Source organism: Mirounga angustirostris, unplaced genomic scaffold (assembly GCF_029215605.1).
Source record: "Mirounga angustirostris isolate CCGP_5_RB_7025 unplaced genomic scaffold, mMirAng1.0.hap1 SCAF_6, whole genome shotgun sequence".
NCBI classification, from domain to species: Eukaryota; Metazoa; Chordata; class Mammalia; order Carnivora; family Phocidae; genus Mirounga; species Mirounga angustirostris.
The window spans coordinates 24,922,689-24,949,904 of NW_026991714.1; the positions used below are offsets into that span (position 1 = coordinate 24,922,689).

At 39.5% G+C, this 27,216-nt stretch overlaps 1 protein-coding gene across 2 annotated transcripts in view; it reads left to right on the plus strand.

Annotated features, from left to right (window-relative positions):
• The window catches only part of NUCKS1 (nuclear casein kinase and cyclin dependent kinase substrate 1), a 33,407-nt gene extending 9,770 nt beyond the window's left edge, over window positions 1-23,637 (plus strand). The window contains exons 2-7 of one of the 2 annotated variants that reach the window (XM_045876948.3): window positions 7,653-7,702; window positions 10,446-10,551; window positions 13,661-13,716; window positions 15,359-15,511; window positions 16,328-16,474; window positions 18,202-23,637. In XM_045876948.3, the coding sequence (XP_045732904.1) occupies window positions 7,653-7,702; window positions 10,446-10,551; window positions 13,661-13,716; window positions 15,359-15,511; window positions 16,328-16,474; window positions 18,202-18,401 (712 nt within the window). In that variant the 3' untranslated portion in view covers window positions 18,402-23,637. Of the gene's footprint in view, window positions 1-7,652; window positions 7,703-10,445; window positions 10,552-13,660; window positions 13,717-15,358; window positions 15,512-16,324; window positions 16,475-18,201 lie in introns of both variants that reach the window. The other variant, XM_045876947.3, reaches the window with a different exon arrangement.
• Window positions 23,638-27,216: the final 3,579 nt, after the last annotated feature.

Below are 27,216 nucleotides of genomic sequence, written 5' to 3' on the forward strand. Positions count from 1 at the left end.
TTTGTGGGATCCAGCCCCGAGACGTGCTCTTTGGGCCCTGTGCTGGGCATGGAGCCTGCTTAAGATTCTCTCTCTCCCTCTCCTCCTGCTCCTCCCCACACAAGCGCGCTCTAAGTAAGTAAATAAATAAATAAAACCTTTATTTTATTTTTTAAAAGATTTTATTTGTCAGAGAGAGCACAAGCAGGGGGAGCGGCAGGCAGAGGGAGAAGCAGGCTCCCTGCTTAGCAAGGAGCCCAATGTGGGACTCGACCCTAGGACCCTGGGATCATGACCTGAGCCAGGGGGCGGCGCCTGAGTGGGTCAGTCAGTTAAGCTTCTGACTCTTGATCGCAGCTCAGGTCTTGATCTTAGAGTCATGAGTTCAAGCCCTATGTTGGGTTCCACGCCCAGCATGGAGCCTGCTTAATAATTAAAAAAAAAAAAAGGAAATTAAAATAGGAAGAGAAGTTATTCTTTTGGTGCCATGAATCAGTAACAAATTGTTTTTTGTAAAGGTAAAAATAACAATGACTTTAGAAATCTCTTTTTGCAATCCACTTTATTCTAAAGCAGTGGGTCTCGAACTTGTTTGATGAGGTCCCTACACACAAGAACACAAACACCTGAAACAAGTGTCAGGAACTTACTGTTATTTAGGTACAATTTTCTCTGATATTTTTGATTTGCTTTGTTGTTTTAATGCAGGTTATACACCAATAAATTCATTTCAGGATCCAGTCGTGGGTTGTGACCTATCAGTTGAAAAACATTGTTCTATAGGATCTCATTCATCTGACCAAATGTGATGTTTACCACCCAGGTGATTAGTCAAAAGAGCAATGTTCGTTATTTTAGGTTTCTCAAAATTCAAATTTCAAATGTGCTTTAAGTGCCTAATGAGGAACTTGTTAAATTCTAGAAAGCTAGCAAGGTGGATTTTTTTTTTTTATGCTTCTTCCCTGCATTGACCAGAACTTCTTCAGGGTAAAAATGGAAGTATAGTCTGTTGATGGAGCTTAATAATGTAATAGATTGTCTAAAAGGCTCTCCAGTTTGCCTTGAGAAAATGGTTTTGTGCTCTTGAAGTAGTATAAAGCTTAGGGTGTCAATAATTTAATTATATTCAGAAGTTCTGCTTCCTCCCCCGAGTTTGCTTGTTATTGATCTCCATATTTTGATGTGCAGACTTGTTATAAAGTAGAGCTGGATTATGTGGTTTTAGTTTTCTCATCTGTAAAGTTAAGAGGGTTAGGGGCACCTGGCTGGCTCAGTTGGTAGAGCATGCAACTCTTGATCTCAGGGTCATGAGTTCAAGCCCTGTGTTGAGCCAAGAGCTTACTTTTAAGAAAAGAGGCGGGGCGGGGGTGGGGGGGTGGGGGTGGTGCCTGGGTGACTGGGTTGGTTGGTTGATTTCTGCTCAGGTCATGATCTCAGGGTTGTGAGATGGAGCCTGCTTAAGATTCTCCCAATCCCGATCCCCCCACCCCCCGCCCCTGTCTCCATCTCTAAAAAAAAAAAAAGAGAGAGAAGATTAGATAAGGTCATTTCAAAGGTGTGATAATTTTCATCTCAAACACTGATCCTTGACTCTTCAGAATGTTGGTTGGAGGTGCCTCATGTTTGAGGAGTATCACTGTTTTGGTCTTAGACAGTCACTGCTGTAAGAGCATTTTGGGTGTGTAGACTTCTCAGTATTTAGTAGAAAGAAGTTGATTAAGAGAGTGGAAGAAAAAAGTCCCTATTGCTTCTGAGTTGCTTGAATTATCCCCATTTGGTGCCCAAACCAGATCTTTTCATGTTCTTTGTCTAGCTTCCCGCTTTACCGTTTGTTTTTGCACTTTAACCTGATGCAAAAGTGGGGACTTCTCATCTCAGAGCCCTCTGGTGATCATTCAGAAATTGGTTCATTGTGACCAAGGTACATTTAGAATCTAGACAGATCATGTACGTTTTTAAAGTAAGAAAAAACTTAATTGAAGTTTTTGTGTTCCTATCCAGTTGACCCCTTGAACACTGAGTTTGAATTACATGGGTCCACTTTTATGCAGATTTGTTCAGTAAATACAACACAGTACTATAAATCTATTTTCTCATCCTTAGGATTTTCTTAATATTTTCTTTTCTCTAGTTTACTTTATTGTAAGAGTGCATATGACATACAAAATGTGTTAATCGACTATGTTATTGGTAAGGCTTCCGGTCAACAGTAGGCTATTACGTGGTTAAGTTTGGAGGTAGGAGTCAAAAGTTATACACGGATTTTCCCTAAGACATAACATACTTTAAAACAGCAAGTTAATCGTCATGTTCAGATAATTGAAAGTGTTACTTGTGTATATTCATAACTGCAGTGATATTCTGGGTGGAACAAATTAGTACTTACAGGTAATAATAGCTGCTCTTTATTGGTTAGCTGTGTAGCTGGCCCTCACAACAATCTTGAGAGATAGGTGTTGTTATTCCTATTTTACAGGTGAGGAAACTGAAGTTCAGTGAGGGGAGGTAACTTGCTCAAGGACATACAACTAGTAAGTGGCAGAGCCAGGATTTAACCCAGTTCAAAAATCTGTATTTTTAACCTTCTATGCTATAGTGAAATTTTGTGTTGTCCTCCCCGTTCTAGTTATTGTCCTAGTTGTCGATGCTCATTTTACACTGAAGACTCAGGCATTTAAGTGATGGTATTTTGAGGAAGTAAGAATGTTTCTTTGTTTTCAACTCGAAGTAGAACTTCTCATGCCCTTAGACTTATATATTACTCAAAAATGTGTTTCTATCCCAGTATATCTTCTGTTTTTAGTTTACATGGGAGTAAGTTCAGTAAGCGTGATTTCCACCCTAAATAAGGTAAATCTGTAAGGAATGGAATAGTATTTCTACTATTGTTTTGAAGTATCTTTAGAAGGCAGGAATTGAACCAAATTATTATTATAAATCATTATAATGAGTTATTATGAATGACCCTTGTTAACGCAGATCCTTTATTTAAATTATTTTTTCTTTTTCCTCTAACTTAATTTATGGATGGATGCATTCTTTTTTTTTTTTTTTTTGGCCTAGTTATCCTTAAGACAGATTTGCTTCTATATTTACATTTTGCTTTACTTGGATTTTATAGTTTCTGTGATAAATGACATTTATTATGTACATAAGAGAATTCTGATAATTTTGACCATTTTGACATAACTGAAGGTAAAATATTTTGTGTTTCAAATGAGGGAGTGGCCTCAATTTAATTTTGAAAAATTTAAATTTGATTACTCCTATAATATCAGTATAGTCTACATGGCATTTTTTTTTTTTTTGGTAGTTCTGCTTGTTAAAAACTAGGATAGAAGAAAATGTACTAAATAGTTGCCTTTTTAATTTCTTAGATTTAAAATAACTAGTTATTTCATACGGTGGAAACTAAATTTTCTTTTGTCATTAAGGGCAGTGGGAAATAAATGTCTGATAGGCTGAAGGCTCCCACATACATCCTCTCATGATACGCTTTCCCACTCTGACTCTTTGCAGATGCCAAGTCCATTTGCTCATCAAATGCATTTCTTGATTTTGGTGTTCTGAATGAAGGAGAGACAGCCCCTGTCCTCAAGAAGTTCACATTTAGTAGGGAAGACAAATTGAGCAGATTATATAGTATCAGTAGAGGATTAAAGGTGTTGAGAGTAGGCAAGGTTGTATCTGATAGGAGTGGGAGTTGAGGCGAGCAGCAATGTAGGCCAAGGAGAAGCATGACCAACTGGTATGAAACAACCTGATTGGAGGAATTACAAATTTCCGGGTTGCTTGATTAAGTGGCAAAAGATAAGGCCTTCAAAGACTTTAAGGAGATTGGATATTATCCTCTCAAGTATCTTATAAAATTAGGTTTCTAACAGAGCCCTTAAATTTGGCCCTAAGAGCAAAAAATTAGAAACATCTGAGTGTCTACTTTTTACCTTGCTCTGTGGTTAAAAAGGAAGGAAAGAAGGCAGGCAGGCAGGCGGGCTGAAAAAAAAGAAAGAAAAATGGGGGAAATGTGGATATAAGAGCATTGTTACCTTCAAGAAGCTTAGATTAGGGAAGAAAACAAATGGTACAGCGATATGAGTTAAGATGTGTCATACACAGAATGATAGCTGACCATTTGCAATTGAGGAAAACTTTTTCCTTGAACTTTAATAATAATTTTATTTAAATTTATGGCATAGGGGTTCCTGGCTGGCTCAGTTGGAAAAGTGTGCGACTCTTGATCCCGGGGTTATGAGTTCAAACCCCATGTTGGGTGTAGAGATTACTTAAATAAACTTGTAGGCATAACTTTTTACATCTGTCTGGCAATTTAGGCCATCAGTTCCAGCAGAGAAGGATCTGAGGCCCAAAGAAATTATGTGGTTTGCCTGAAGTTCTAGAACCAGAACCCAAGATTCCTATTAACAAAGATTCTATACTTTTTACTGTGTAATTCCATTCTGGAGTATTCCTTGTGACAGACTAAGGAAGTAACTATCTTAGCTAGCTATTACAAAGTTGTTTATGTTGAACCCACACTTAATCTGATCAGGAAGCTGATAGGCCTGTATGTTTATTGCTCCTTTATTTTTAAAGCCTTAAAGTAGCTAACATGTTTTCTCTTTTACAAGTTAAAAACTACAGTTTATTTAGTTGCTCTACATATGATAAACCCTTCGCCATTCTGGTTACCCTTCTTTATATAGTCTCATAGAATATATCTATTGATAGATGGTACCCAAAAATTGTACCATTATTTTAGTTGCAATCCCACCAGCATGGATAAACTAGAATTATTATGCCTGCAATTTCAGAACCTGTACATTAACTATTAGAGATGAAGATTTCAAACTCCCTCTTCTGGATACTTTTCTTATCCTGGTTACATGTCCCATTTTTCTTGATCCTAAATAATGCAGAGCATAGTCCTAATACTGTTTTTCATAGTATGTATCATTAAAAATCACTATTTTGTTAAAACATAGTAGGCATTTAATTATCAGCCCCCCAACTAGTCTTTTTTTATAGAAAATATTTTATTCTTTTTAAATTGTGGTAAAAAGGGGTGCCTGGGTGGCTCAGTCGTTAAGCGTCTGCCTTCGGGTCAGGTCATGATCCCAGGGTCCTGGGTTCGAGCCCCACATAGGGCTCCCTGCTCAGCGGGAAGCCAGCTTCTCCCTCTCCCACTCCCCTGCTTGTGTTCCCTCTCTCGCTGTGTCTCTCTCTGTCAAATAAATAAAATCTTTAAAAATAAATAAATAAATAAATAAATAAATTGTGGTAAAAATCACATGAAATTTACCATCTTAACCATTTTTAAGTGTACAGGTCTGTAGTATTGAATACATTCACACTGTTATGCACCCAATCTCTACAACTTTCTCTTGCAAAAGTGAAACTATACATGTCATTAGCTATCTCCTTCCCCCTAGCCCCTGGTATCCACCATTCTTTTTTTTTTTTTTTTAAATTTTATTCATCTTTATTTTTTTATTTTTGAGAGAGAGAACACGAGCGGGGAGAGGGGCAGAGGGAGAAGCAGACTCCTCACCGAGCAGGGAGCCTAATATAGGACTGGATCCCAGGACCCTGAGATCATGACCTGAGCCGAAGGCAGACGCTTAACAGACTGAGCCATCCAGGCACCCCTCATCATTCTCCTTCCTTTCCTTCCTTCCTTTCTTTTTTTTCTTTTTTATTTTTTTTTAACTTTTTTTTTTAAGATTTTATTTATTTGATTATTTGACAGAGAGAGACAGGGCACAAGCAGGGGGAGCGGCAGGCAGAGGGAGATTTTTTTAAGATTTTATTTATCTATTTGAGAGAGAGCAGCAGTGTGCACAGAGGGAGTGGGGGGACCTCAAGCTGACTCAGCTGCAGGGCTCGCTCTCCAGACCCTGAGATCATAATCTGAGCTGAAAGCAAGAGTTGAACACTGAACTGAATGAGCCACCCAGATTTTATTTTATTTTATTTTATTTTATTTTATTTTATTTTATTTTATTTTATTTTATTTTATTTTAAGTAATCTCTACACCTAACGGGGGCTCAAACTCAAAACCCCAAGATCAAGAGTTACACGGTCTACCAACTGAGCCAGCCAGGTGCCCCCACCATTCTTTCTGTCTCTGACTTTGACTGCTCTAAGATATCTCATATAAGTGGAATTAATAGTCATGTTTTTAAAATTAACTTTCCTAATAAAATGGTATCGTTTATTTATAAAATCAGCTACTTTTAACAAAACATATCTAGAGCATATTTTATAGTTTTGCATCTTGACTTACTGAGGCAGTACAATGAAAAGATAATTCATTGCTGGTAGACCAAAGAAAAACAGAAGGCAAAATCCTTTAAGAGCCTATCTTCTCCAAAGCCAAGGTATGGCTATACCTTCCTCCACATCTAAGCCCCATGTTTTCAGAATTCACTCCTACACCTTTCATTTTCACATCTTACATAGAAATTGTATGTATGCTTGGATTCTGAGCATGTTGTCTTTGGATATAAATGATGTCTTAATCTATAAAATCAGGAATATTCCTCTGCTCAGGCTTAAGTGTAGTTGGTGGCGTGTTTCTTTTAGTGATTTCAGTTCACTTATTCAGTATCTAAATGGTACAGTACCTGGAAGGCTCTTTTGAAAGCAAGGCTATTTGGATACTAACATGGAAGCTTTTATATATCTCTAAAGGAGGAATTTTAAACTTTTAGAGTATGAAGTACGAAAATGGAAATTAAGATTGGTTCAAGTTGTTAAAGATGCCTTACCTAATAGGAAGTACTTAAAATCATTGAGTCAAGTAGATACATAAATTTGTGAGACTTTCATATTTTTCTTAATTACAGACCATTTAATAAAAAGCATCTTCTGGGGCGCCTGGGTGGCTCAGGCATTAAGCATCTGCCTTTGTCTCAGGTCATGATCCCAGGGTCCTGGGATTGAGCCCCGCAGGGCTCAGCAGGGAGTCTTTGGCATCTGCCTTTGGCTCAGGTCATGATCCCAGGGTCCTGGGATTGAGCCCCGCAGGGCTCAGCAGGGAGTCTGCTTCTCCCTCTCCCACTCCCCCGCTTGTGTTCCCACTCTCGCTGTGTCTCTCTCTGTCAAATAAATAAATAAAATCTTAAAAAAAAAAAAAGCATCTTCTGAATGGATCAGTTATTTTTTCTTCAATGTAAGGCTTAATCTACTATCACCATAATTTGTATATTATAATGTAACTATTATATTTAAAAATCACTCTGTCTTGAAAAAACTCAGTAATAATTTTATCAGGTATACACGTGTATGTGTGTATAGCAGTAAGAATGAAAATGTAAAACATTTAGTTTTTGTTGATGCATATGTGATATTTCTGTGTCATTAATGAATTCATATGGTAGTTTGGCTCATTTTGCTGTTTAAGTGTGTTTTGGGAGGTGGGAGGTTTTGAGGGAGAGAATAGTATTTGAGCTCTCATTGAGATGAGCAGTAGGAGAATTGTAGTTTGAAATACTTTTGGTTTAAGTTAGACTTTTCTGTAACAACGTGAAGGTTTTTTGGCTGAGGTGGGGGCTTACTGAAAAATTTCACAGAGCTAGTTCTAATTTTGTTTATGAGATAGGAGCATGTGTTTTAATATCATAGAAAAGTCCTACATTTTTATGATCTTAATTAGAGTCTCTTCTTTCTACAGAAATAGAAAGGTCGTTGATTATTCCCAGTTTCAGGAATCTGATGATGCTGGTAAGTTTCATGATTTCAGTAAATTGTAAATTATATCAAGATCTGTGTCACCCAAAGCAAAAGTTGAACTTGCATGGATTTTAACTTTTTTTAGTAAGTCATTAATAATAAATACTTAATTTTTTTCTTACCGGTTTTGGATTCCATAGTTTAAATGTGCAGTAATTCTGATGCAGTATTTATTAGTTGATAATGTCCCCAGCTATAATCACAGTAAAACGTACCTTATATTAGTTTAAGTTTTTTGCATAATAAAGTAACTTAGAGTATTGTGTGGAACATCTTGGATTGTGAACTAATTTATCATGGAATGAATAGTATGTCTTTTTTTAAAAATATTTTATTTATTTGTCAGCACAAGCAGGGGGAGCGGCAGGCAGAGAGGGAGAAGCAGGCAGAGGGAGAAGCAAGCTCCCTGCTGAATAGGGAGCCCGATGTGGGACTCAATCCCACGACCCTAGGATCATGACCTGAGCCAAAGGCAGATGCTTAACAACTGAGCCACCCAGGCGTCCCTGAATAATATGTATTAAATCTTAGCCATAAAAGGTTTCTTTAGAATATGCCCTTATTCTCATTATTTTCCAGATGCATTTACTATTCTTCCTTTTTTTTAAAAATCTAATTTTACTTATAAAAGTAATATGTGCAATTTGGGAAAACTTAGAAAATGCAGAAATGTAAAGAAGAGTAATAACATACAATCAACCTCCCAAAAGAAATACTAACATTTATTAAGTGCTGCTAAATATTTGCATTTATTCATTTAATCCTTAGTAGAGCATTCCTATTAAAATGGGGAATACTGTTATTGTTTACCGATAAGGATATTGAGGCAGAGATATTATTCAAGGTCCCTTGGCTAGCAAATGGCCATTTTAACCTTTTTGTTTAAAAAGCCTGTGTCTTTTGTCCCTTTTAAAAACGTAGTTGAAGTCTTGCTATAGAATTTTGGGTTCTGTCCCCCTCCTATCCCACTCCTACTTATGAGTATATTTCTCCTGTTGTAAAAAGTTATTTGAGGGCCGCCTGGGTGGCTCAGTCGGTTAAGCGTCTGCCTTCGGCTCAGGTCATGATCCCAGGGTCCTGGGATCAAGCCCCACATCGGGCTCCTTGCTTGGTGGGGAGCCTGCTTCTCCCTGTCCCTCTGCCTGCCTGCCACTCACCCCTGTTTGTGCTCTCTCTGTGTCAAATAAATAAACAAAATCTCAAAAAAAAAAAAAAAAGTTATTTGAGAAACTCCTATTAATGGTTGTGTGATATTCCATAATGGAATTTATTTATTTTATTTTATTATTATTTTTTTTAATATTTTATTTATTTGAGAGAGAGAATGAGATAGAGAGAGCATGAGACGGGGGAGGGCCAGAGGGAGAAGCAGACTCCCCGCCGAGCAGGGAGCCTGATGCGGGACTCGATCCCGGGACTCCAGGATCATGACCTGAGCCGAAGGCAGTCGCTTAACCAACTGAGCCACCCAGGCGCCCCATAATGGAATTTATAATGTGTCCAACCATTTAATAAATTGCTGAAGCTCCAGACTATTTCCAGATCTCTCCACTATTATATATAATGGTGTAGTAAACAGTTTTAAAAATAATCAATTTCAGGGGCACCTGAGTGGCTCAGTCGGTTGAGCATCCGACACTTGATTTTGGCTCAGGTCATGATCTTGGGGTCGTGGGATTGAGCCCCATGTCGGGCTCTGCGCTGGGCATGGAGCCTGCTTGAAGATTCTCTCCCTCTTCCTCTGCCCCTCCTCCTGCTCACATGCATGCACTCGCTCTCTAAAATAAGTAAGTCTTAAAAAAAAAAAATCAATTTTTAAGATTGGGTAATTTTCTTTAGTTCTATAGGACTTTAGAAGTTAGAGATATTTTCTTCAAGTGTCAGAGTATGCTGCATTTAATACTTTAGCTTAAAAGCAATTTACTTGGGCGCCTGGGTGGCTCAGTCGTTAAGCGTCTGCCTTCGGGTCAGGTCATGATCCCAGGGTACTGAGATCAAGTCCCACATTGGGCTCCCTGCTCAGCGGGAAGCCTGCTTCTCCCTCTCCCACTCCCCCTGCTTGTGTTCCTGATCTTGCTGTGTCTCTCTCTGTCAAAAAAATAAATAAAATCTTTTTTAAAAAAATAAATAAATAAAAGCAATTTACTTGATAACAGTAATTGTGTTAGGATTGTAGAATTGTGGGTTCTCTACATTCTAAAATGCTTGTATTGCTTTACTACTATAATAGTTTTCATGTAAATAGGAAGGTGTTGAAACATGGCAGTATCTTTAAGAAATTAAATGGTAGGATATGAAATGGTAAGAGATATTTGGCTATGGACATATTAAAGTAAACACATGAGGACTAAAAGGGCCTGGGCTAGATAACTATTTTTTTTTTTTAAGATTTTTTTTATTTATTTGACAGAGACACAGTGAGAGAGGGAACACAAGCAGGGGGTTTGGGAGAGGGAGAAGCAGGCTTCCCGCCAAGCAAGGAGCCTGATGCGGGGCTCGATCCTAGGATCCTGGGATCATGACCTGAGCCGAAGGCAGGTGCTTAACAACTGAGCCACCTAGGCTCCCTGGAAACAATTTATTTTTTAAAAATGAAAGAAAATTATTTGGGAAATACTGCCCCCTCACCATTTAAATAGCTTGAGAGATATTTATCTCCAAAAATAAGCAGTGATAATTTCTACATGTAAAAGTCGTAATATAGTTCATTGAATTTGAAAAATGCTCTGTTTAGATGAAGATTATGGAAGAGATTCAGGCCCTCCAGCTAAGAAAATTCGGTCATCTCCTCGAGAAGCTAAAAATAAGAGGCGATCTGGAAAGAACTCACAGGAGGATAGGTAAGAGGCATTATTAATCTGTTCCTGCTTACACTGCCCCACTGGAGGTGAGGGTGGTCTCTGATCTCTAAATTGGTGGAATCTCTGTTTACTTTGGGAAAGTGCTTATTGTCCACTTCATGTTGTTTTGCATATTTCTTACCATCTCAGGCAGTGCTTCTTAAGTCTAGAGGTTACCCTCTTAAGATCGCGAGGCTTGCTTGGACTCAAGCTAGAATCCAAGGTGATCTCCAAGAATACCTTTGTCACTACCTCAAACCTCTGAACATAAGCAGAGAGATTGTTTAAGTATGTAATTTGTTACCTAACGTTAGTATTGACATTTTCATTGTAGTGATAGCAGAATGAGTGATCTCTCCCATTCAGTCACCCAGCACTGGCAGAATCATAACTAAAGCTTATAGAATCTTAAGTTGTATAGCCTGCTGAGTTTTACTGTCTATCATCCATTCTCCTTTGTTCAGATACCTTAATCATTCATGGGGGTTTTTGTTCCCCTTTCCTTTAGTTTTATAAACAAGTTCACAGGAGTTGTGATTTTAACTATAATTGCTTCATGAGACTAGCACTGTAATTTTTGCCTCTGCTATCACAGATCTACACACTCTCATACTCAGTGTTGCGTAACTTTAAGACCTTCTTAATGATGGTAAAGGTGATGATGATGATCGCTACCGTTTATGATTCTTTGCCAGTCTCTACTATGTGCTAATTTATATTTATTATCATTTAATTCTCATAACACCTTTATTAGGGTAATACTAGCTTAGAGAAGGGTTCAGTGACTTGTCCAAGTTATCCAGCAAATGGACCAACAGGTTTTGGAACCATGTCTGTTGAACTCCAAAGTCCACGTTTTAACCATTAGGTGATACTACTTCCAAATAATACTGTTAAGTAGGAGAGTTCAAAGAAATGAAATTTTTTCTTATCAGTTCTTCCAAGATACTTACCTTCAAATACTAAAATCTTATAAAGCCCCACACAGAAGTCTTTCCATTCTGAATTCACAGGATGCTAAATCTGTAGAAACAACAATATTTACCTCCAATATTTTCTTTCCTGGAGAATTTCAGAAACATGGTTTTGAGGACAAATAAGACAAAATTTTGCTGTGGGGAGACAGGTCTTCCATGGTGTTGTACTGTATATCTCTAATCCAGTTTTATATAGCAGCCCAACTTTGATTCATTATATTCATTTTTTATTTTATATTTCTCTTAGGAATGAATTTCTCTGTCCCCTGCTACCTATTACAATGTCTCATCAATATAATTAATATGTAGCCTAAACTTTTCCTTGTTCTAATCATTTGGTTTTATTTTTCTTTCCTAAGTGTCAGGAGCAGTTGAAATACAGTTTTTATTGCCGTTTGTATTAACTGCCTTGTATAGTTTATTTCCTCAGACCATTGTTGTTTTGAGTTTTCTGTTGGTCTCTACTTAAAAGTTCAGCTTTTACTTGACTTTACTGTAATGGGACTCAAGGAGTAATGGTCTCTATAAACCCAGTAATAAAAGAACTAGAAAAAGTAATAGTTCTTTGTCATTGTGACTTGTGAATTAAGTGCTTATTTTGCATAAAAACATTTAGAATAGTCACAGGTTTCAGAACTACAGTGAGTCTTGGATCAGATTGCTTAGTAAGGAAATGTATTTGGTTTTTCTCTTTGTTTGGGAATCTTGGGTTCAGTAGTTTGTCATTTGAATGTGGTCTAGATTATAGAAATACCAAAAGAGATTTACAAGACCTGCTGTTTGAAAAAGCTATGAAGGCAGTTTTTATGTATGAGTGGGGTTTTTTTGTTGTTTATTGGAATTTCTCATTGAATCATAAAATTTTAGAACTGAAGAGAGTAACAAGTGATTTGCTTGAGATCATACAACTAATTAATGACAGACAGGACACTAGAACCCAGATTCCTGAGCTAAGATTTGTAAGGACATAAAGTGTGCATCTTTGTGACTTAAAAAAACTGTTTTTTTCCATTGAACTTAGAAGCACCTTCTTATTATTTTACTTCGCAGTGATCTTGAGCGAACTTTTATTTTCTCCATGATACAAGGCAGGTCTATGTGTTTATGTTTCTGATGTATTAGAAATATTAAAGGCAGGGCGCCTGGGTGGCTCCGTTGTTAAGCATCTGCCTTCGGCTCAGGTCATGATCCCAGGGTCCTGGGATCGAGCCCCACATCAGGCTCCCAGCTGTGCAGGAAGCCTGCTTCTCCCTCTGCCCCTGCTTGTGTTCCCTCTCTGGCTGTGTGTGTGTGTGTCTCTCTCTGTCAAATAAATAAATAAAATATTTAAAAAAAAAAAAAAAGAAGGAAAAAATATTAGAGGCAAAAAATACGAGGAGATAGTTGTTGACTTATTTTCATTTTGCTTTAGATAAATTTTTAGAGATATTGTAATCTATATAACTGCACTCCAGTTTCCTTTAATAATTGTGTTCTAGGTGGTTTTTGCATCTATATTTGGTGCTGTCCATTTATTTGCCTACTTTCGCACCATTCACACATTATGTAATTTACTTTAGTATTTTTATACTCTGCCTTTGACAACGGAGAATTGTTTTTTTATTAATGTTCTTCTGAGGGGCGCCTGAGTGGCTCAGTCAGTTAAGCGTCTGTCTTTGGTTCAGGTCATGATCTCGGGGTCCTGGGATCGAGCCCCACGTCGGGCTCCCTGCTCAGCGGGGAGTCTGCATCTCCCTCTCCCTCTGCCTGCCGCTCCCCCTGCTTGTGTTCTCTCTTTCTCTCTCTGTCAAATAAATGAATAAGATCTTTTAAAAAAAAATTAAATGTTCTTGTGAACCAGGCCTTATCCACAGGTGAGAAATTTTCAGCCCGTGTTGAGGTACCTTCTTTTTTTCCTTTGGGTCTTTGGAAGCAGTATTTTCCAAAAGTCGATACAATTGTGCTTATTCATTAGCATCCCCGTAAAGTTAGGGAAATAATGGAAGCAGTTTCACGCCTCAGCATCTGTTTGAGTATTTCATCTACAGAAGAGGTGTTCTTCAGTGTTCTTCCCTGTCAGAGACACCGGGGATCTGTGTTCACTTAGATTTTGATCTAAGACTTTTAAAACTTTCTCCTCCTTCCCTTTCTAGTGAGGACTCCGAAGAAAAAGATGTGAAAACCAAGAAGGATGATTCTCACTCAGCAGGTAATGAACAGTTTTTAATGTACTAGGTGATTGATTTATATCTTTATTCATTGGACATTTTCATATAAGTGGTTTTATAATAATGCCAGGCACTGTTGTAAATACTGGCATTACAGAGAGGTCTCCATCTTTGAAGAGCTCCTTGCTGGTGGCTTACTACAGTCTCCTGTGAGGGTTTTTGTTAACAGGCTTACCTGCTCTGTCCCACCCCAGGATTTCTGATTCAGTAGGTTTCAGTGGGACATTGGGGCTTTGTTTTTTAAAAATATTTACAGATTATTCTCCTGCATAATTAACATTGAAAACCATTTACATGAACAAATAACAGACATCAAACTAAATTGATTTAAAAGAGCATATATAGGGGCGCCTGGGTGGCTCAGTCGTTAGGCGTCTGCCTTGGGCTCAGGTCATGATCCCAGGGTCCTGGGATCGAGCCCCGCATCGGGCTCCCTGCTCGGCGGGGGGCCTGCTTCTCCCTCTCCCACTCCCCCTGCTTGTGTTCCCTCTCTCACTGTGTCTCTCTTGGTCAAATAAATAAAATATTAAAAATAAAAAGAGCATATATAATACTAAGTGACATAAAGCTCTAAAAGGGGGGGGCGGTGATGAACTCTGGGGTGAAGAGCAAGCAAAGGATAGTCTCACCCTTACCTGTTTCACTGGCAAGTAGTCCTTTGAAACAGTAGCCACAGAGAAAGCTTTCTTGGTAAGAATTTTAACTCAAAAGAATTAATAGAGACTCCATGGCAAAATGTTAAATCCTGATTACTTGTTGGTATTTATATTTCTGAATTTAACTCTTCTCAGTGTTGAGGGTTTATTCCGTGTTGCTCCCAGCCACTTTAGTTTTGACCTACACTCCCCTGCTTTTGCCTTTCTGGATCTCCCTTTAAATGAGATTGCTGTTAGCTAATATGTGGAGGGTAGACAAAGTTCCACTGAATTCACTCCACTGAGCTGTTTGCTTTCATTCCTTTTCTAGCCTGTTATCTGACTGCCTAAGTTGAAATGAAATAGGTTTTGTAACTTAGAATAATATCATTGGAAGACAGTCTTCCCCTCTTCTATTTAAAAATATTTTTCTAGGGGCACCTGGGTGGCTCAGTTCCGTAAGCTTTCAACTTAGGTCATGATCTCAGGGTCTTGAGATCAGGAACCCCGAGTCTGTGTGGAGCCTGCTTTAGATTGCCTCTCTGCCCTTCCTCGCCTCCCCCCCAACCCTCCACCCACCCCACCCCATCCCCGCTTGTGTTCTCTCTCTCTTAAAAAAAAATTCTAACTTTAGTTTCTAAAAACTGTGAACATAGATTGAAATGTAATTGATAATTTTAGGGCGATGCAGTGATACAAGTTTAAAATACATTACAGGAAGCATGTATTCGCACCTAAATTCAGCTTTATGACTACTTAAAACTACATGCCCAAGCTATTTTCTATGCAGTAATGAGGACATCATCTTTTTCAAGTTCATTCTTTGAATTTTAGCTCCTCTTTTGTATATTTTGTAGGAATTTTTAAGGATAGGATGTACCCCGTTTGAATGAAATAAAGCTGCAGGTTCTATCTCATACTGGCTTTTCAGCCGTCAGATAAATGCACACAGCTCTTTGATGGCTGCATTGTAACTTTGATCTTACAGAGGACAGCGAAGATGAAAAAGAAGATCATAAAAATGTGCGCCAGCAGCGGCAGGCAGCCTCTAAGGCAGCTTCTAAACAGAGAGAGATGCTCATGGAAGATGTGGGCAGTGAAGAAGAGCAAGAGGAGGAGGAGGAGGCACCGTTCCAGGAGAGTACGTGAAGCTGACTTGTTACTGGGGCCGCAGTTGTAGTTTGTGACCCTGATTACTTCTGCATTGTTGTGGCTGCTAAACGTTACAGCCAGTCCCTTAAATTAGATACTTGCTGTTAGAAGAGATGGCTGTTGTTTGATACTGGTTATTTTAGATTCTCTCGATTATGGTGTCCATCATTTGAACTCAAATACTAAACAAACAGTTGTTAAAGAAACAGTTACATGGTGGGTGTTGTGATTAGGATTTGTATTTTGGCCTGGGAGCCAAGGTGTAGACCTCCTCCCCCAACAAAAAAAAAGTGTTAGTAGCAGGTTTTAGATGTTTCACACGTTACTCAGATTAATAAACTATATGTATTTTTGCTTTGTGTTTAGCTTTCTCGTTTCATTTATTCATAGTTGGACCAAACACACTAAATTGGTTCTGTTTCATTTCCCTGGTCTCCCCAGTACTATAGGGGAATGATGGAACTACCAAAAGTTACCGATGGAAAAAAAAAAGTTATGCGATGGCTCCAGTTTTTATTCAGATTAAGTTTTCTCTCTTCCTGTTTTCAACCGACTGTTTAAACAAGTCAGTGGTGCAGCCCTCGTGTGTGTGTGTGTGTGTGTGTGCTCACGTGTGCTAAACCCACCCTACACGTGGGGCTGGTGATGACTCCAGCCAGATTGGCGGCACAGCTGCCACCAGAATCCAAGAGTGTTTGACTCCCAGATCCCATCCTCCCCTCATGCTTAGCGCTGTCTCCCTTCATTCCCTTGGAAGGATGTATACGTTAAGTTGGACGTTGAAATTCTTCTTTCCTCTCAGAAGATTCCGGCAGCGATGAAGACTTCCTAATGGAAGACGATGATGATAGTGACTATGGCAGTTCAAAAAAGAAAAACAAAAAGATGGTTAAGAAGTCCAAACCTGAGAGAAAAGAAAAGAAAATGCCCAAGCCCAGGCTAAAGGCCACAGGTGAGTTGTCTACAAGTAAAATTAAATGGCTGCTTTGAAAAATTTCAAGAACCAATAAACTTTCTCTACAGAAATTCTTCATTAGGGCTCGGCATTGGCCACATACCTCACGAGAATAAGAGAATTCTGCGAGGATCCGGTCTTCCATACCGGGAAGCATCACTCATTTATTAGTAAGGACTGTGGCCCCTGCAGGAGTCTGGCAGCACAGCCCGGTCCCTCGGCTGCCGCCTCCTCCAGCAGGTTTGCAGCGACCCGTTGGCCGGCGCCGCAGAGAAACATGACAGCAATGGAGCTGTGCCTGCGCTCTTTCCTGCCCGTATCACAACCCCAGCAGCTAGGAAAGACATGAAATTGTGAAAATGCACACCTGTAACCATAGATTTCATTCCTGCGGTCTGATGCTTACACCATCCTTTGTGCTCGCAGAATAAAACCACACTTGGCAACATGGATTCATTTTCTTGACGCCGTGTGGTTGCTGCCAGATAGTCTCCTAGTCACAGCCCGTTTGTCGTGAAATCAGAAAGCTAGATTTGCTTTGGTTTTTTTCTGACAGCTGGAACTGGTGATTTGTACATTTTTTTTTACTCATCACTTCTTACTGCTAGGAATCATGGAATTGTCAAAAGTTCCTTGATGAGGGCACCCAGCTGGCTCAGTGGTAGAGCATGCGACTCTTGATCTCGGTCATGAGTTCAAGCCCCATGTTGGGCGTAGAGTTTAGTTAAAAAAATAAATGACACATCCTTAGAAAAAAAAAAATTTTTTTTTAAAGATTTTATTTATTTATTTGACAGAGACACAGCGAGAGAGGGAACACAAGCAGGGGGAGTGGGAGAGGGAGAAGCAGGCTTCCCGCTGAGCAGGGAGCCCGATGCGGGGGCTCGATCCTAGGACCCTGGGACCGTGACCTGAGCCGAAGGCAGACACTTAACGACTGAGCCACCCAGGTGCCCCAGAAAAAAATTTTTTTTTTTTTAAAGATTTTATTATTTGACAGAGACAGTGAGAGAGGAAACACAAGCAGGGGGAGTGGGAGAGAGAGAAGCAGGCTTCCTGCTGAGCAGGGAGCCCGACGCGGGGCTCGATCCCAGGACCCCGGGATCATGACCTGAGCCGAAGGCAGACGCTTAACGACCGAGCCACCCAGGCGCCCCCCAGAAAAAAATTTTTTAAAAATTCGGTGACTTCTGTTTCTACTCACGTTGTATCCATTCTTTTTGACCTGCTTTTTAAACATAACTTTTATCATAAACAACTTGTGTTCACAAACCACTAAGGATAGTATGCAGTTTCTGTAGTATCCTGTTTCTTTATTATAAACATTACTGCTAACGCAGCACCATAGTGTTGGCAAGAGTGATTGGGAACCAGTGCCCATCTTGATTTTTAGCCAGTTGGGGTGTAGTCTTTTTTTTTTTTTTTTTTAAGATTTTATTTATTTATTTATTTGAGAGAAAGAGAGAGAGAGAAACAGCATGAGAGGGGAGAGGGTCTGAGGGAGAAGCAGGCTCCCTGCTGAGCCGGGAGCCCGATGTGGGACTCGATCCCAGGACTCCGGGATCATGACCTGAAACGAAGGCAGTCGCTTAACCAACTGAGCCACCCAGGCGCCCTGGGGTGTAGTCTTTATAGATGTAATAAAGTTTTGTTTTATAGCCGATTTTTATTTAAAGATCTTTTCTTCTCTTCCCTTCCCTACATTGGTATTTTTCTTCTTCCAGTGACGCCAAGCCCTGTGAAAGGCAAAGGGAAGGTGGGTCGCCCCACAGCTTCAAAGGCATCAAAGGAAAAGACTCCTTCTCCCAAAGAAGAAGACGAGGAACCAGAAAGCCCTCCAGAAAAGAAGCCCTCTGCAAGTCCTCCACCTGAGAAATCAGGGGACGAAGGGTCTGAAGATGAAGCCCAGTCTGGGGAGGATTAAAAAGTGATGATGGTTTGGGGAGAGATTTTATTAAAAAAAGAAAAAAAAAAGAAAAAAGAAAAAGGGGGAAAAAAAGAAAACCTACTTAAGATAGAACATGGTTTTGGTTATGGCTTGACTCATGGGCTTTCGATGCTTTTTTTCCTTTTCTTGAAAATAACATTCGCTCTCTTTTTTTTTTTAAGAAAACCATTGTAAGTTTAATTTACCTTTTTGTCTATTGGTCCTCTCTTTGCCATCACCCCTCTTTCCCACCCCTTCCCAATGAAAGCCATGTCAAAGTAATCACTGGATTGACTGCTTCACCTTTTTATTTTTAATGGAAGGAATACCACAGTTGTAAAGCAATAAGATTTGAGATGAACACTATGGAAATTTTGCTTTTTGCTAAATGATAGCAAGTTGAACCGTAATCAAACGTAGAAGGGTGTTAGTTAAAAATGATTGCTTCTTTCTCTACCTGGACTTAAAAAAATCAGTTGTCATCTAATACAAGTTTATATGTGTATATACATAAGTATAGATGTCTAAAAAAATCATGATGTTAAACTTCCACTGATGGGGCAGGTAGGACATAAAGATGAATTCTGGATTGTTACTACAAGTATTCATGTTTTTTACCTTGGGGGCAAGGCAGGGAATGCTGTTACCTGACCTTGTTTGAGGGTGTGGTTTTTTTTTTTTGTTTCTTTGTTTCTTTGTTGTTGTTGTTTTTTAATTTCATCACTTGTTATCTCAAAGAGACCCGGAGCCAGTGATCCTTTTATCCTGCTACAGTCTTTTCAGGAACTTTAAAAGAACAACAAAAAAAAAAGGCAAGGGCCGCCAAAACTTAAATCACTCTTGATTTCCTATTTCATTCTCTAATGGTTCATGTTTTTAAATATATATGTATCTATTCTGTTTCTTGGATAAAATTTTACCAAGGATCAAAAAAGAAAAAAAGAACCTTAGAATTTAAATGGCAAGATCTATACACCAGAGTGGATTTCTTCTTAACTGACAATGTTTAGGTTTTAAGCAAATAAAGTACCAATTAATGTGAAACTCAATCACAAAGACTTGAGATTTTTCCTTTATGAAAATAGAAAATTGAAATTCTTTTATGCCAAAAATGTGCATTCAGATCCCATGAACCATGCTCTGTTTTTATTTGGGGATAGAACATTTGTCTTTTCACATACCTATCTTCCCATTTCTTTTAGACACATGAAGTGCATCTCTCGGCTTCCTGCTCCTGCCCAGGATACCACTGCATACCCCATCCCCAGAGCCTGCAAGTTGTGCTCTAAGACATGATTTCTCCTGGCTCTCTTCTTCACTTCACATTCTGTGCTTGACTGGGAGTATGGTAAATGCTGCTCCCACACCGTTTAGTTTGCTTTTGTCTTTCTCCCGGTGCCCCTGCTTACTGCTCACGTTGCTTAAAGCCGAAGTTTCAGGGGCTCAGGGCTAGGGAGACCATGTGGTTAGGAGCCCGTATGCCACCGAGAACAGACTTTCCATGCCTTATGAAAGTAGTCAGGAGATCGTTCTGTAGGTTTGATCCTCCACATCCTGATACCATGAGCTCATGGGAGCAAGGGTTAGGGGTCTTAGTGTGCTAATAAGTTGAAAAAAAAAATAGTGAAATTTAACCTCTGCCTTTATGTAGGGGTGCTGCTTCAGTATCTTACGCAGTTTTCTTTCTGTCTTTTAAGTTAGCGCATGTTTTTCTCTCAGACAACATGGCTTTCTTGCAGATGTTCCTAGGACAAAAGGTTATTTAAGGAATGTTTTTACTCTGATTTTTAAGACACTTTAAAGACTATCCTTACTCTGTGAATTTTTAAAATAACACCCAATGGCAGAGTCATTTCACTGTTGTGCGTGGCGCGTGTTAGAGAATGAATTTGGAGATTTTAGTACTTGGCCAAAAATGCAAAACTTGAACGTAAGTTGCAGTTGGGTTATTACCTTTCATGATGGTTAACTTTAGAATGGTGAACTTTGTAAGAGGGTGATAAAGATTATTCTGTTCGCTTTAGTGGGTTGGTTCGGGTATCCAATTTTAACAAGAAGGTTCGTGTTCATCTAGTAAAAGACTTCTCAGTGTTTCCACCATGCACTTCTGTTTTTAGGGGTTTATAAGTCCTACATTCCTAGTAACATTTGGACTTTTCTTAGATTATGTTTCGTGAAGATGGGGGGGTCTTTTAAAACTTTAGCCTCAGTATTTTATGTAACACGGTCTCTTTAATATATTAATCTGCACTAACATCTCTGTGATATACGCTCATTCTTTAGAGGTAATCCTGTCTTCTAGGTGACTTGTGTGCATTTGGTTGCGATCCCTCTTTTAAAAATTAATTCATGAGATTGAAAAATGTCTTATATATTTCTAATGGACTAGACAAAAGGATTTGTGTCCCCAAATGAGACAGGCTCTGAAAGACCTTTGTTTTCTCCACTTTTTAATGATGATTTAAGACACTCTAGACTTCCCCTCAAATCATGCATGCATATAGCAGGACAACTGTGGTGTCTCAACTGGAAATAGGTGCTCCATAGTCAGGCTCTGTAGCGACGTCAGGACCAGGCTACAAGCTAGAAGCTGACAGTGGCCTTTGGCACCACCCTTGACTCGATCCCATTTTTCCCCCTAGCGTGCCTGTGGCGAAGGGGCAAGAGCGTCGTTCACGGTCTTGTTTGCAGTGCTCAGGAAGTGAGACATTCACTCGGAAGGTGCTTGTTTGTGGTACCTGATTTCTCTTAGCTCTGTTAGGTTTACCTCTGGAACATGGATCTAGGCAGCTAATGCTGACTGACACTACATTCTGGTTCTTACGATGCTGTATTTCCAGACTTCCCTCCCCAACGTCCACAGCTAGAAATGGGTAGCTTGCATCTTCTTAAATCTGTAACTTCCTGCTGCTTTTAGCCCTCCCCACCTCAGATGGAGTCCCAGGAGCGGCCCACAGGGTACACGTTAATTTCAGTGACAGGAGGTTTGTCCTGCTTTCTGAAGCATCTCTCCCTTTCATAGCCCCACTCCCTGTGGAGTCCATGAAGGGAAATTAAGGGGTGTGCCCTCCTTTAGGGAGGTAACAGTGTTTCCTCTGGAAGAAGAACAGTTGATTTCCCAGGAAGGAGCTTGCATACTGGTTTTTTTCCCCCCACAGTAACTGGTTTGCCTCCATTTCAATCCTCAGTTCATACTTACCCTTGGCACTTGTTGAAAGAGCATTTTCTTTTAGGTAATGAATCAAGAGTGGACTTTGAGGTTATAATCCAGTAAAGGTTGACACTCGTGGATATGGTCAGCTAGACTGAACTAGATGCTTTTTTTTTTTCTTTAAACGTTTCTTCTTTTATCCATGAACATACAAGTAACAAGTGGATTTTAGAGAACTGGTTGGGAGAAAGAGGTGCTTTTCTTTAAACCAGTTTAGGGGATGCTTTGAGAGTAGTAGGAAGGCAAGGGCAGAATTTACCAGGAGCAACAGGGAAAGCTTTATAAAAGATCATGTGGCCATTGTTGCTGTTCCGAAGAGTGGGGGTTTGGATTTGACGAGTTCTTTCTGTTCCTGCGTCACCCGTAGCTGCACTGTGAAGAAACTATCACCTTAGGAGTTTGGAAAGGACAAAACCTGGGCTCTGCTCTTTAATGGCATTCAGACAGATACTTAAGCAGAACAAGTAATAAACATTTCCTGCCGTGGGATAGGGAAAATAAAACAAGCTGTTTGCTCTTGGGGTCAGAAAATTGTCTTTTCTCTGTGCATAGAGCTGGGTTTATTGGAAAAGGGACTTAGTTTGAATATTGGGACATCAAGCTATCTATAGCCAAGTTTCCATCTGCAACCCATTTTCCCTTCATCTTGGGATAAACTTGATACAAAATGACTCTTTGAATTCCAAATCCCTAAATTACACTTTTTTTCGAAGCCTAATTCACAAAATTCACAGTGGTGCTGACTGTGTATTAACCACTATTGGGAAAAGTCCCGTAAACCTGCCTGTTGCCATGCCAATGGAGGGACTGAGCTGGTGACATCTGTCTGAGCATGCTTTGTCTGGCTGGTGGAATGCCACCATTGTGCATACACTTTGTACATCAGGGGTGAAGGGAGGGTTTTCTAGATTTATGGGGGGAGGGTAAAATTGGGATTTTTTTTTTTTTGGTTGTTCCTTTTTCAATGGGGTGTAGGGGTATAGTACTCAGCTTATGCCCTAAATACCATGTATAAAACCCCCCGAAGTATTGTGTGGGTGTGTGTGTGAGTGTGTGTTTGTATATGTCTGGCAAGTAAACTTTTGTCTTCGGGAAATTAGTGACTTCTTCTTTTCCTCCAGAAGTATTTGTTACAAGATTTGTAAATAAGAGCTCTAAGTAGAGTTTGTTTACCATGAACATGTTGCAACAAACCTTATACACCTAATTCCTGCAAGATTTAAGGAAAGACTTGAAGACTTGCCAGGTTAAGCAGCAGCCAAGTTCTCAGTAATTGTTTGCCTTGATTCATCTTTCAGACTTCGTTTTTGCCAGCTCTAAAACTCCCAGTCTTCCTTGATTTTAGTTCTTAATCTATGTTCTGAGCAGGAAGGATTATAGAGAGGAACCTGTTTAAATGTATTTAATTAGTCCATGGGCTGAGACGGGGGGCATCCCTTTCTTACTACTACAGTGTTGCTAGATACATGATCAGACACCAGGCGGTTGAGCATCCTTGCCATACCACCACGGTGCTGACTTCTGCAGCGTGGTACTAAGGAAGTTAAAGTTTGAATGTAACCACTTTATTTAAAAGATTTCTTTTTTAATTTAAATGAAATGAGGTTGAAGTGAACATGATTTTGTTGACCATGTTCGTGAATTATAGATGCAACATGCGTTGGTAGACTTGTGTGATGGTCTTTTGTGATACTTAATTTTTACATATCCCAGTCTCTGTATGTATCTGCATAGACAAAGAAAAAACAAACTCCTGCTTTCTTTTATTGAAGGGTCTCCAGGACTGCGTGTCTGCTCCTGAGCTCTGTTTTGAGTATGTGTATCCTTTGCTTGTATTTTGTATTAAAAAAAAGTAAGAAAAAGAACCCTTTATTGTTGAGCATGTTGGCATTGTCCCCTTTATTTTTTTCTCTTTTTGGGACATATGAAGCAAGTTATTCTTTTTCTGTATCTTTTTTTCTTTTGTAAACTTTTTTTTTGTTTTGTTTAAAAATGGCTTTATAAAAGGGCTTTTATAACCCAGATGTGTGCTCTGTGTACTTCTTATAACATTCTCAAGCAAACACACTGACATATAGTTGATCACCTTTGACCTGTCAGCTCCCAATCCAGCCTGACTTGGGGGGAAACTGCTTCCTGAATGAATTCTTTAGAAACTAACAGTGACTATCACTGTTGTTGGTGACAAGAAAGGCATGTCTTGTCTCAAAAGTCAAAAGGAGTAATTAATACTTAAAGAGTGTGGAATGAAGAGGTGGTAGATTCCCTAACTTCTGATTATCAGGGGAGCACTGGCCTGGGTGCATGAGGATTCCTAGTTAGCATTTTCCTCATGTTCACATCCAAGGTTATGAAGTTGTAGAGGGCAAAATTGTTTCAACAATAATATATGGAGGAAGATAATATTTATACTCAAAAAACAGATATTTGCATTCAATTTCAGATACCCATATGAAGTACACTAACCTGCAATTTAGAGCTAAATATTACTTAGATACATGGTATAAGATCCTTCGTTAGAATTGGGCTGATACTGTAGCTATTCTTTTCAACCTTTCCCCTTGTTCACATTCTTGCCTTATCATCTAAATATTGTAATTAACATACCAATTCAGCTTGGCTTTGAAATTAAATGCTTTTGCGTGCTGTTACCGCTCAGTGACTAGATAACTTTATTTCGTGCTTAAGAGTTGTTTGGCCCAGGTCAAAGTTGACTTTGGAAGAGCCAGCCACTTTTCCTCAATAATCTCTAGGTGTTTCGGGGCGCCTGGGTGGCTCAGTCGGTTAAGTGCTCAACTCTTGATAGCTGTTCAGGTCATGATCTCGGGGTCATGAGATCGAGCCCCGGGGAGGGCTCCTTGCTGGGCATGGAGCCTGCTTTTTAAGATTCTCTTTCTCCCTCTCCCTCTGCCCCTCTGCCCTTTCCCCCTTCCCCCTCCGTCCCTCACGTGCTCCCACTCTATCTCAAAAAAAAAAAAAAAAATCTCTAGGCATTTTATGATTAACATACCAAATTTCTGTTTCAGTACAATGCTGGAGAAATGTAGTCTGGTATAAGGAATTTCAAAAACCATCAGGAGGACAAGCATCAGAGGCATAAACAGACCTGGCACTCCTTCCACTCTTGTCCATGAGCATTACCACCCTGTCATTTAACACTGTAGATATACAGCACTTCGCAATATGTGAAGAGTTTCTGTCTACATAATACCTCATTGAGTTTTCCCAACAACTGAGATTGGCCAGATGTTTGTTGTCCCTCCAATGTCATGGCGCATAAACTGGTTCAGGTAGGATGTGGTTTGTCGCAGCTGGTATTAGGATACAACAAGGCTTTGAAATCAGGTCGTTAGCTCTGTGTGCTTTGAGTTGTCGCAGCTGTGGTTTCTAAAACCAGCCCCCACTATCTTGTATAAATGGACCCCTTGAGCCTCCTTCCTGATAACCTTTGGACCATTTGGCTGTTCTTTAGCATCTCAGTAACACCGATTAATGTGAGTCAGTCCAATAACTAACATAAAAGATTTAAAAGGAAAAATTTCTTTTCGATAAGATATGAAAACTTATTGTTAATTTACCTGAGAGTCCTTGTGGCCCCTAGATATGAAGCTTCAAGTTATTTAAAAGCTTTTATTTTCTGATTATGTCTTAAGATAGTGACTATTGAGGAAAGTATTCGTCATCCTGACTATATACACGGGCCTTATCCTCTGCCACTAGAGGGCAGTGTCTGTCCTCCATATACTTAAAGGAATTGCAGCTCCCCCAGCTCATTTTTATTTATTTTTATTTTTCTTATTGTTATTATTATTATTATTTAGTAAGCTCTAGGCCCAACGTGGGTCTTGAACTCACGCCCCCCGGGATCAAGACTCACATGCTCTCCTGACTGAACCAGTCAGGCATCCTCCCAACTCACTTTTAGAGACTGTCCCCTCGTGCTCTCCTCTGTATCAGGACACCCTCCCGCCTACTTGCATTAGAACAGTTCTGTGATCTGTCTGCCCACTTCACACCCTAGTGTATGAGGCAGTCGTCTGTTCTGAATTCTAAGTGGGAAATGGGATCTCTTGATTTATGCACATCGGTCTGCTTATGTTCTCTTTTCACAACTCCCGAGACGTACATGGATAATATCCCAAAATGAAAGGGTATGTTGAGATTTCAAAATGCAACTGTGAACTCTCGGCTCTATTTTGAAACAGGTGTTGTCTTTTGAAATTGCCCTCCAGCTCAAAAGCCTTGTCTCTTGCACAAGCAGTACGAACACATGTTCGCATACAACGAATACTGAAACTTGTTTTCAAGGTACCGTGGTAACTTTTGTTCCTTTATCTTGATGGCATGCTTCTCATTCCCTCCATTATCTTAATAGAATGGACAGGTACCCATTTTGACATGTTTTGGCTAGGAGAAATCAGCATTACTCATGGGTGTGCCCCTGTTTCAGTACGAGAGTCCTGGACAAATATTGTGTAACAGATACCGTACTAATTCTGGGGTCAGGGAGTGAGAGGGTGCACCCAGAGTTTCCATCCTAGTGAAGCAAGTGATTACTTAAAAATACGATAACAAAATGTTGGAAATACTAGTTTGCCTTGATTTAGCTCTAAGGTAGCACCTAGAAATGATTTGTCTAAAATTTTGGCTTTAAGGAATGGGTTGTGGAAGATTGTGTATGTATTACTACTATTGGTAATGTATTAGCTATTAGTAGATAATAATATATGTAGTGAACACACTCGCAAGCCCTTTTAGTAGAATGTGTAAGACCACTTCCTTGGCCGATGTGAACTGTAACTCATTGAACAGGTGTACTCTTTCCAACTCGGGTAGAAGCAGGAATATGTAGTCTACATGTGGTCAGTGATCTCCCAACTGCAAGAGATGAGGGTGGATGTTTAGGTAAGGCTCTGAAGACGGTAGAAAGTAATTAGAGCAAGAACAGTGATGGCCTAAACTTCTAGGATAAGATTACCGATTTGGTAACTCCAGCTGATTGGTTAGGTGGCAAGAAGTGATTCTCGTCCACATTGAACTGAGTATGTGTAGTGATAGAATCAATTAAAAGTGTGCAGAGACAGTGACAATAGAAATCCATGCATCCTCACTTCGGTTCTCTTGTAGTTCACTCGTTCAGCCCTAGTGGAGTAAAATACTAAGCCTTTTTAAAATGTGGTCTTGGACGCCTGGGTGGCTCAGTCGGTTAAGCGACTGCCTTCGGCTCAGGTCATGATCCTGGAGTCCCGGGATCGAGTCCCGCATCGGGCTCCTTGCTCAGCGAGGAGTCTGCTTCTCCCTCTGACCCTCCCCACCTCATGCTTTCTCTCTCTCTCAAATAAATAAATAAAATCTTTGAAAAAAATAAATAAATAAAAAATAAAATGTGGTCTTACTTCTAAAGTTTTTAACAATAATGACATAACACAGCTCTTTTGTAAGACTGTCTTTTTGAGTTGAGGACTCAGGTGACATTCTTTTTTGTTTGTTTAAGTTTCATTTATTATATAGCACATACTAGTGTTTTAGGTTCAGTTTTGTTTGTTTGTTTTTAAGATTTTATTTATTCATTTGACAGAGAGAGACACAGCAAGAGAGGGA